Source organism: Diabrotica virgifera, chromosome 6 (genome assembly GCF_917563875.1).
Source record: "Diabrotica virgifera virgifera chromosome 6, PGI_DIABVI_V3a".
Classification (NCBI taxonomy): domain Eukaryota; kingdom Metazoa; phylum Arthropoda; class Insecta; order Coleoptera; family Chrysomelidae; genus Diabrotica; species Diabrotica virgifera.
Window position 1 is genome coordinate 237,279,004 of NC_065448.1, and position 12,148 is coordinate 237,291,151.

General features: G+C 38.6%; 1 protein-coding gene across 2 annotated transcripts in view; it reads left to right on the top strand.

Moving 5' to 3' along the window:
- The window catches only part of LOC126887350 (transcription termination factor 2-like), a 67,008-nt gene that overhangs the window by 23,613 nt on the left and 31,247 nt on the right, over positions 1 to 12,148 (top strand). For both annotated transcript variants that reach the window (XM_050654804.1, XM_050654803.1), the window contains exon 4: positions 8,672 to 9,775. In XM_050654804.1, the coding sequence (XP_050510761.1) occupies positions 8,672 to 9,775 (1,104 nt within the window). The remainder of the gene's footprint in view (positions 1 to 8,671; positions 9,776 to 12,148) is intronic.

Below are 12,148 nucleotides of genomic sequence, written 5' to 3' on the forward strand. Positions count from 1 at the left end.
AGGAATCTGCACTTCAGCTACTCTTCGAATTGGATGATTACGTCTCGACGTTGAACATGACGAAACCGTCTCAACCTATGCTCTCTTATTTTGGCATCAATTGGTGCCACACCTAGACTTCCCCTAATATACTCATTTTTAATTTTATCCTTTCTTGTCACTCCACTCATCCATCTAAGCATTCTCATCTCCGCCACATGCATTCGTTGTTCCTCTTTCTTTTTCACTGCCCAACATTCAGTTCCGTACATCATAGCCGGTCTTATGGCTGTTTTATAGAATTTTCCTTTCAGCTTCATTGGAACTCTTCTGTCACACAACACACCACTCGCTTCCTTCCCCTTCATCCATCCAGCCCTAATTCTACTGCATGCATCTCCATCTATTTTTCCATTACTCTACCGATCCCAGGTACTTATTGCTTTTTACAATCAGTTCACCATCCAAAGATACCATTTTATTTGTAGTAACTCCATCTTTAAATGAACATTCCAAATACTCTGTCTTTGTCCTATTAAGTTTTAAACCTTTTTCCTCCAGAGCTCGTGTCCACTGTTCCAGTTTTTGTTCCAAGTCTCTTTCACTATTTCCTACTAACACGACATCATCAGCATACATTAAGCACCATGGAATGTTACCTTGCAGTTTCGCTGTTATTTGGTCCAAAACTAATGAGAATAAATACGGACTAAGCACCGAGCCTTGGTGCAATCCTACTTTCACATGAAATTTATCAGCCTCTCCCACACCTGTCCTAAAACTAGTCGTTACTCCCTCATACATATCACTCACAATCTTTACATATGCACCAGGGACTCCTTTCTTATTGAGTGCCCACCACAGAATCTCTCGAGGAACTTTATCATATGCTTTCTCAAGATCAATGAATACCATGTGAGCGTTTGTTTCTTTCATCATCATCATCTTGGTGCTACAGCCCTTAGAGGGCCTCGACCTTCTCAAGCTTTCTACGCCATTCTGTTCTATCCCTTGCTTGCATTTTCCGTTTGTTTCTTTACTCCTGTATTTTTCCATCAACTGCCTTATAATGAAAATTGCGTCTGTTGTTGATCTGCCCTGCATAAAGCCAAATTGATTGCATAAAGCCAAATTGATTTATTGCTAATATAAACATATAGGTCAGGAAATGAAGCTGAAAAAATGGCAAAACCTCACAATTTTTTCGTCCAGCATCGATTTGTACAAAAATTTGGGATTAGGCTTATTTCACCGTCTAGTTCATTTTCTATATTGAGCCGTTGTACGCTTTTGGTTTTTTTAAGGGTGAAAACTACCCCTAATTTAAAAAAAAATATAAAATAACATTTTAAACTTTAATATGGTCAACATTTGATTTTTATTAGTTAAATAATGATTGTTTTATGCTTTAGGATATATCATAATATTTTTAAACCCAAAACCATCCTTGTTGGAGCTATATATAAAAAATTTATTTATCCTAAGAGAATGATTTAAATTTGCATCAATTTGCATAAAAATTTGGGATTAAGATCATCTCTCCCTGTACTTCATATTCTATATCATGCCCAAGGGCGTTCATTATTTTTAGGTGTCTAAACTACCCCTTATTTTCAAAAATTATATAAAAGCAGTGTAAACCGTAATATGGGTAAAATTTAGATTTGATTGGTTAAATAATGATTGTTTTATGCTTTAGGATACCATATCATAATATTTCAACCCTTAAAAACCACCCTTAATAACACTGCAATTTTTATAATTTAATATAGAAAAAAAAGTAGAATTACGTACAAAAATATTTATTTACACAAAAATACGAATTTACAAATACAAATAGTTTTTTAGTCATCTTCATCTAGATCGATGTCATCTTCGTCTTCTTCTATAACTGGTGGACTATTGTTGCAATTTGTTTCGAGCACCCAGAACAAGTGGGATGCACCGGCATGAAACGCCGGACCCTTTTTTGCATTGGCAAAAAGCATTTTCAAAAGTTCATCGGGTGCAGGCGGTTGTACTTGCGCATGGGATGTAAATAACCTTTAAAATACCACCCTCAATCTGTTGCTCGGTTGTTTTCATTTCCAAGTCACTGTTGAATTTGGTAGTAGCATCTTTTTGTGTGCTCGTCTCACACAAGAGGCATCAAAAGTGGGTAGAAGGGAAGATGAATGATGGTGAACGGAGAAAGTGGAACATATTATAACGTATTACTACCGAAAAACCGGTTCTGTGGTATTATATACATTGAAAATGCTCTATTACACTCCCAAGCGGGCTATTCGAATTTTTCGAAAAAAAAAATTCACTTTATAAACATAGCTCCTTCATTTTTAGTGATAAAAAGTTTTTTCAAAAATGATTTTGTAGGGTTTTTTTTAAGAGCTATAAGACTATGTAAATTAAACTCCGTAAGATCCCTTAGTTTTACGGTGGGGTGAGTTTAAAGGGCTCGAATAAGGTGGTGTTTGCTCATAAATAGAGGATTTAAACAACTATACCTCGCAAATCTTCACTGTAAAGAAAAGCTACCAACAGTGAAATTTTAGTTACTAAAAAAGCTACAATTTACTCTATACCCTATTCCACGAACATACGCCTGTTTGGGATTACTTCGACAACGAATATTTTACTGTGCAAAATAAGAAGAACGAAAGTAAATTGCAAATTACATTGTTGTTTATTGGAATAATTATTAGCGCCATTTACTTTCGTACTTCTTATGTTGCACAGTAAAATATTCGTTGTCGAAGTAATCCAAAACAGGCGTATGTTCGTGGAATGGCCCATATCATTTTTATCTTATCTCCAGTATTTTCGGAGATATTTTGAAGAAAAGGGTGAAAAATACGAAATTGCATAAAATAAATTTATCTTTTTTCTTTAAATTTTTCTAAAATTAAGACTTTTAAATAAGTCAAACTTCTTGGGTGTATTGATAATACATATATAAAAAGAATTACAGAAGAGTGAATATCAATTTTAATTAGGAGGGTAGTTACGGGGTTGTTTTCACTGATTTTTTCGCAGAAAAAAGTAGGAACTTACCTACTTTTGATCATAAGTAGCTCAATTTTTAGCTAGAAACTTTTTTTCATTTTGCAAATTCTAATTGTATAGGCACTTAAAAAAATTTCTGTAAGTTTTCCTCGAAAAATGCAAAGTTTTTCCGTTGTTTGGCTTTGAATATTTCAAATTATGCATTTGACGAAAAAAGCTAACCTTTATCATGTCATATCTCCGTTTGTATTGGTCGTAGAAAAATTATAAAAGGATTTTGTTTGTATTTCTAAAAGAGACAATTTTGATATCTAGAGTTTTTTTTATTAAATGCATATTTTTCGAGTTATTCTCAAAAAACCCTCTAAAACAGTCGATTTTTTTGTCGAAAAACTTACTTTCAACCGCCAATAACTCGAAAAAAATTAGTTTTACGAAAAAAACGTAAGGAACATTTTTTTCTTCGAATTACATTTTCCATCGATTTCCACGGTTAAAATGTCGTACAAAATTCCCACCCCCGAGATGAGGTGGCAACCACCTCCAAAATTATAGCGTACAGCGGTATGATATAGAAAATGATCCTTGGGTCATTCCCTACCTTCTGTGAAAATTTCAAGTAAGTAAATCCATGCTGGACGAAAAAATTGCGAGTCAAAATGATTCATTTCCTGGCCTAATAATCTGGATTCATCCCCCTCCAGGCCGAAACTAAATTTTTTGAGTAGTATGGACATCTATATTAATAACCTATATGTTTCCTGCAGCCGATTTTGATTATATTTATATACATAGTTATAAACAAATAAAGATCAAAAAACGGTAAACTTTCGCTTTTTTCGTTTATGTATTACTAAAAAGTGAAGCATTCTAAACAAATTTGAGAATAAGAAATTCATCAATCATATAAAAAACTTCAATATGGCGTTCGCTGAATATGTCTATCTTAATTTGTTGCTTAAAAAATTGCAAAATAAGTAATAAATTTTGAGATTTTATAAATGTTCATAACTTAGGTACAAATTAAGTTAGAATCTTCTTATTACACGGAATACTGAGACTTCTTGTGCTTAAATTATATTTTAAATTTCAAAGCAATTGGTCAAATAGTTTAAAAGTTATTTAATTTGTTTATCCCAAATTCATCTTTTTGCAACACTTTAAGTCAGAAAATTATGAGGTTACAGTAACACTTCGGACAGTTTATGAAAGAAGAACATTTATACTATTAAATTAATTAACAAAAAATGACAAAAAAATAATTTTAAACGGTGTAAAATTATGTTGCAAAAACATGTCGATTTCTTTCTTACTTATAAACAATTAGAATAACTTTTTAACCGTTACATGTAGAAAAATTATTTTTTCATATTTAGAAAGACTGAATTTTTATACACATTAGAAAGAAAAACAATTGTCCTAGGACAATTAGGGACGACGTTAGCTCCCCCCTTTTTAATTGACATGTTCTTGCAAAATAATTTTGCAATATTTAGAATTATTTTTTGTCATTTTTTTTATTAAATTAATAGTGTAAATCTTCTTCTTTCATAACCTATTTAAAGTATTACTGTAACTTCATCATTTTCTGACTTATAGTGTTGCAAAAAACATTTATTTGGGATAAACAAATTAAATAACTTTTAAACTATTTGACCGAATTGCTTTGAAATTTAGGGTATGATTTAAGCACCAGAAGTCTCAGCATTCCGTGCAATAAGAAGGATCTAAGTTAATTTTTACATAAGTTATGAATATTTATAAAAACTCAAAATTTATGATTTATTTTGCAATTTTCTAAGCAACCAATAAGGATAGACATATTCAGCGAACGCCATATTGAAGTTTTTTATACGATTTATGGGTTTCTTACTCTTAAATTTGTTTAAAATGCTTAACTTTTTGGTAATAGACGAAAAAAGCGAAAATTTACCGTTTTTTGATCTTCATTTGTTTATAACTATGTATATTATCAAAATCGGCTACAGGAAACATATAGGTTATTATTAGATGTCCATACTACTCAAAAAATTTGGTTTCGGCCTGGAGGGGGTTGTGTCACCAACAGGATATTTTTTCCCTTATTTCTCTGAACTATAAGTATCTATTGACAAAGTCATTATATTCAACCATGCTAAAGGTACAGTCAAATTATGACGGATGTATTTTCCTCTTCTACCTCTAATACATTGACTATTTTGAACATTTTTCTTCTTGATCTGCCTATCCGACATGAATGTTGGCAATCATCATGGCAATCCTTTCCTTATTTTCTTGGACTTTTCTTTTTCCAAATATTTTTCCTTGCAGGATGGCTTGTAGGAGGGAATATCTGGATTCATTTCTCATTACATGTCCAAAGTATTCTTCCTTTCGAGATTTGATGGTGGTCACACCTCTTAGTTCTTATTCATTCTTCCGAGGCCCTCTTCATTTGTGATCAGGTCAGTCCGTCGGGTTTTAAAAATACCTCGGTATAGCCACATCTCAAATACTTCCAATTTTTTGCACATATCTTCGTTCAAGGTCCAAGATTCAACACCATAAAAATGGACAGCGAAGATGTAGCATCACAGCATTCTTACCAACCCAATGTGAGAGAGAGAGAGAGAGAGAGACACGAGGTAGAGACACGAGGTAGAGACACGAGGTAGAGACACGAGGTAGAGACACGAGGTAGAGACACGAGGTAGAGACACGAGGTAGAGACACGAGGTAGAGACACGAGGTAGAGACACGAGGTAGAGACACGAGGTAGAGACACGAGGTAGAGACACGAGGTAGTGACACGAGGTAGTGACACGAGGTAGAGACACGAGGTAGAGACACGAGGTAGAGACACGAGGTAGAGACACGAGGTAGAGACACGAGGTAGAGACACGAGGTAGAGACACGAGGTAGAGACACGAGGTAGAGACACGAGGTAGAGACACGAGGTAGAGACACGAGGTAGAGACACGAGGTAGAGACACGAGGTAGAGACACGAGTTAGTGACACGAGGTAGTGACACGAGGTAGTGACACGAGGTAGAGACACGAGGTAGAGACACGAGGTAGAGACACGAGGTAGAGACACGAGGTAGAGACACGAGGTAGAGACACGAGGTAGAGACACGACGTAGAGACACGAGGTAGAGACACGAGGTAGAGACACGAGGTAGAGACACGAGGTAGAGACACGAGGTAGAGACACGAGGTAGAGACACGAGGTAGAGACACGAGGTAGAGACACGAGGTGGAGACACGAGGTAGAGACACGAGGTAGAGACACGAGGTAGAGACACGAGGTAGAGAGACGAAGTAGAGACACGAAGTAGAGACACGAAGTAGAGACACGAAGTAGAGACACGAGGTAGAGACACGAGGTAGAGACACGAGGTAGAGACACGTGGTAGAGACACGAGGTAGAGACACGAGGTAGACACGAGGTAGAGACACGAGGTAGAGACACGAGGTAGAGACACGAGGTAGAGACACGAGGTAGAGACACGAGGTAGAGACACGAGGTAGAGACACGAGGTAGTGACACGAAGTAGAGACACGAGGTAGAGACACGAGGTAGAGACACGAGGTAGAGACACGTGGTAGAGACACGAGGTAGAGACACGAGGTAGAGACACGAGGTAGAGACACTGAGACTGAGACACTGAGACTGAGACAGAGATAGAGACACGAGGTAGAGACACTGAGACTGAGACAGAGATAGAGACACGAGGTAGACACTGAGACTGAGACACGAGGTAGAGACACGAGGTAGAGACACGAGGTAGAGACACTGAGACTGAGACAGAGATAGAGACACGAGGTAGACACTGAGACTGAGACACGAGGTAGAGACACGAGGTAGAGACACGAGGTAGAGACACGAGGTGGAGACACGAGGTAGAGACACGAGGTAGAGACACGAGGTAGAGACACGAGGTAGAGACACGAGGTAGAGACACGAGGTAGAGACACGAGGTAGAGACACGTGGTAGAGACACGTGGTAGAGACGAGGTAAAGACACGAGGTAGACACGAGGTAGACACGAGGTAGAGACACGAGGTAGAGACACGAGGTAGAGACACGAGGTAGAGACACGAGGTAGAGACACGAGGTAGAGACACTGAGACTGAGAGACTGAGACAGAGATAGAGACACGAGGTAGAGACACTGAGACTGAGACAGAGATAGAGACACGAGGTAGACACTGAGACTGAGACACGAGGTAGAGACAAGACACTGAGACAGAGACAGAGATAGAGACAGAGATAGAGACACGAGGTAGAGACACTGAGACTGAGACACGAGGTAGAGACACGAGGTAGAGACACGAGGTAGAGACACGAGGTGGAGACACGAGGTAGAGACACGAGGTAGAGACACGAGGTAGAGACACGAGGTAGAGACACGAGGTAGAGACACGAGGTAGAGACACGTGGTAGAGACACGTGGTAGAGACGAGGTAAAGACACGAGGTAGACACGAGGTAGACACGAGGTAGAGACACGAGGTAGAGACACGAGGTAGAGACACGAGGTAGAGACACGAGGTAGAGACACGAGGTAGAGACACTGAGACTGAGAGACTGAGACAGAGATAGAGACACGAGGTAGAGACACTGAGACTGAGACAGAGATAGAGACACGAGGTAGACACTGAGACTGAGACACGAGGTAGAGACAAGACACTGAGACAGAGACAGAGATAGAGACAGAGATAGAGACACGAGGTAGAGACACTGAGACTGAGACACGAGGTAGAGACACGAGGTAGAGACACGAGGTAGAGACACGAGGTAGAGACGAGGTAGCGACACGAGGTAGAGACACGAGGTAGAGACACGAGGTAGAGACACGTGGTAGAGACACGAGGTAGAGACACGAGGTAGAGACACGAGGTAGAGACACGAGGTAGAGACACGAGGTAGAGACACGAGGTAGAGACACGAGGTAGAGACACGAGGTAGAGACACGAGGTAGAGACACGAGGTAGAGACACGAGGTAGAGACACGAGGTAGAGACACGTGGTAGAGACACGAGGTAGAGACACGAGGTAGAGACACGAGGTAGAGACACGAGGTAGAGACACGAGGTAGAGACACGAGGTAGAGACACGAGGTAGAGACACGAGGTAGAGACACGAGGTAGAGACACGAGGTAGAGACACGAGGTAGAGACACGAGGTAGAGACACGAGGTAGAGACACGAGGTAGAGACACGAGGTAGAGACACGAAGTAGAGACACGAGGTAGAGACACGAGGTAGAGACACGAGGTAGAGACACGAGGTAGAGACACGAGGTAGAGACACGTGGTAGAGACACGAGGTAGAGACACGAGGTAGACACGAGGTAGACACGAGGTAGAGACACGAGGTAGAGACACGAGGTAGAGACACGAGGTAGAGACACGAGGTAGAGACACGAGGTAGAGACACGAGGTAGAGACACGAGGTAGAGACACGAGGTAGAGACACGAGGTAGAGACACGAGGTAGTGACACGAGGTAGAGACACGAGGTAGAGACACGAGGTAGACACGAGGTAGACACGAGGTAGACACGAGGTAGAGACACGAGGTAGAGACACGAGGTAGAGACACTGAGACTGAGACTGAGATAGAGAGAGAGAGAGATAGGGAGAGGTAGGTTGTAGCTCTTAAAGAAGTCCCCCCCAACTTATTGATATATATTTTATTATTTATTGTAGGTTTCCCCTCGACAGTATCAAGAACAAAGAAACATGGTAAGGAGACTACGACAAGACCTTGAACAAGCTGAGCAACTTATGGAGGCTCTTAATATGGAACATTTACCGGATAAGGGTCAGTCTTTAAAGGATAGATATCGGACTTTAAAAAGAAAACTAAAAGAAGAAGGTGACACGCTCTCTAAAATGAAGATTCCTCAAGAAGATGAAAAAGATGAAGTGCAAATAACAAATATCTTTGTGCCACCCAAAACTCTTTCCTGGAATGATATCGAAAAAGGTACTGGAAAGGTTCAACCAAACACATTCGGTAAACAAGCCATGTCAACGTATAATGCTCAGAAAGCGCTAACAGTCGATAGATTACAACAACTGCATGGATCGTTAAAAACGTGTCCCAAGGAAGATGACCATGCAGATCCCCCTAGAGGATTGACTGTAGATCTTATGCCTCATCAACGCCGTGCACTTTCTTGGCTAATGTGGCGAGAAAACCAAAAGCCATCAGGAGGCATATTAGCTGATGACATGGGCCTGGGAAAGACTCTTACCATGATTTCCCTAATGTTAAAGTGCAACGAGCTTGAAAAACCTGACTTCGACGAAGAAAATGAAGAAGAGGGGGTAGAAGCTAAAAAATATAATGGGGGCACTTTAATTGTATGCCCTGCTAGTCTCTTAAACCAATGGTCCAGGGAATTGGAAGTAAGAACAACAAGAGGCTTAGCATCTTGTGAAATTTACCATGGCCCTAGACGGGAAAAGAAAGCAAAAAGATTAGCAAAATACGATATGGTTGTTACCACTTACAGCATCATCAAGAACGAATGCAGAAAAAACGGTGCCGTGTTCCAAGTCAAATGGAGACGTATTGTTATAGACGAAGCTCACCAAATTAGGAATCACAAATCGCAGACATCTGATGCGTGTTGTAGATTGTCGGCAAAATCCAGGTGGGCGTTGACAGGAACACCCGTTCAAAATAAAGAATTGGACATGTTTGCTCTGTTAAAGTTCTTAAGGTGCACACCTTTCGATGAGTTACCTGTTTGGAAGAGATGGGTAGGAGATAAGAGTACGGGAGGTACAGAACGCTTACACACGGTGAGTATAAATATTTTTATACAAAAGGTGTCCCAAAAGTAGCGGAACGGTCGAATATTTCGCGAAATAAACATCGGATCAAAAACTGAAAAATTTGTATTTAATATTTTTCAAAAATCTATCGAATGTTACTAAACACGACCCCCACTCTACTCCCTGGAGGTAGGGTGGGGGTAACTTTAAAATCTTAAATAGAAACCTAAATTTCTTTGCGAGCGGAAGCTTTGGAACCTCCTTTAGATATCCGAAGACAAATGTTAGCGGAAAAGTTTGTTCTAAAATCATATATAAAAGACCCGAAGTTGATCCATAAAATTTCTATGTTAAACACTTTCGATCTAACAATAAAGTATTGGTCAAAAAAGCCGTCTCCCATTTTATGCTCAGCTTTTCGAAATACTTGTAATATTAGTAACATTATTAAAAATCCACCGAAACTCGAATTTTTTAAGTCCTTAGAGATCTCAAAAATCGAAATTCCGATGTACTCTGAAAATATTCTACTTAGCAAATGCATCCTTAAGAATTATACTGCTAGATACCCTAACCATATACAAGTGTACACGGATGCTTCAAAACAAACACATGGAGTAGGCTGTGCTTTTTATATACCAGCACTTAATGTTGAAAAAAAATTCAAACTTAATCTCATGACATCAATATTTTCCGCTGAAACTATAGCTATTATAAAAGCATGCCAATACGCTGACAACCATGATATAAAAAAAATAAACATACTGTCTGACTCTTTATCAGTCCTAAAAAGTTTCTCTAGCCAACTAAACGCAAATTCTGTAAGCAGTAATCCATTTATAGTAGACTTAAAAATACTAATATCTGACCTAACGAGCAGGCAATTCAATATAATTTTTACTTGGGTTAAAGCGCACATTGGTCTCCAAAATAACGAAAAAGTAGATGAGTTAGCGAAAGACGGTAGTCTAAACGGCGAGGAAATTTCAAATGATATTGGACTACAAGAATGCATTTCGATAAGTAAATATAATTTAAAGAATAGCTGGAAATTAAGATGGAAACAATATTGCGCAAACCACTCCACAAGTTACACACTGTTGCATCCAGAGATCCCAACGCAGTACTGGCACAAAAATCAAGATTTGTCGGGATATGATATAGTTACCATAAGCCGTTTAAAATTTGGACATGCCTGTTTCCCGTCTCATTTGTTCAAGATTGGTCTGATAGAGTCTGATTTATGTGAAATATGTAATATACCAAGCGATTTAAATCACATTTTTTTCGCATGTAACAAGTTTAACATACATAGAAAAAAATTATACATTCAGCTGATGCAAGAAAACCTTTTCCCTCCTTACAATCTCATAAATTTACTGGCTCTAAATAAAATTTTAATCTTTAATATTCTTTTAGGTTTTCTCAAGTCGTGTAAATTAAAACTTTAGATTAGGATTAGCTTTGAATAACCTTTGTTTTTCTCCTGGTTGTTATAATATCCCTTGCTTCCGTGGTCTACCTATTCTGTGGTTAGTCACCCTGATCGATCCCTGGGTGTGAAAAGTGTTTTTCCTTTTTCCATCCTTGCTCGTTTTGGTTTCGTCATAATCTCGCTGCTTGTTAGGATTAGATAGTTTTTAGTTTAGGATTTGGTGCTGGCTAAATGGGCATAGCTCCCAAGGGCCAAAAAAAAACCTCCATTTTTTATTGCAGATTTAGATTCGTTACGTAAAAGTAAGCAACTTTTATTGGAGACATTTTTTCGAATTGTCGATAGATGGCGTTATAATCCGTAAAAACGATTTTTCGTCATACCATAGATAAATTACAGAAACGGTCTAATATCTCAAGAAATACACTTCCAAATGAAAAACCAAAAAACATGTTTTTAATACTTTTCAAAAGCCTATCGAACGACCACAAACACGGCCCCCCACTCCACACCCTGGAGGTGGGTGATTTGGATTTCTCGTAAAAAAATCAGTAACATTTATTCGAAACATATTTTAGAATTGTTGATAGATGGCGCTATAATCGAAAAAATGCAATTTATTAGCGCCATTTATCAACAAATCTAAAAAATGTTTTGAATAAATTTTACTTATTCTTTCATGAGGAATCCAAAATTGCAATAAAAAATGGGAGTTCCTATTTAAGATTTTAAAGTTACCCCCAGCCCCACCTCCATTGTGTGGAGTGGGGGAGTCGTGTTTGGTGTCTTTCGAAAGGTTTCTGAACAATATTACACACGTGTTCTTTGGTTTTTCATTTGAAAGTGTATTTCTCGAGATATTTAGACCGTTTCTATAATTTGCCTATGGTATCACGATAAATCATTTTCACCGATTATAGCGCCATCTATCCACAATTCGAAAAAATGTTTCGAATAAAAGTTGC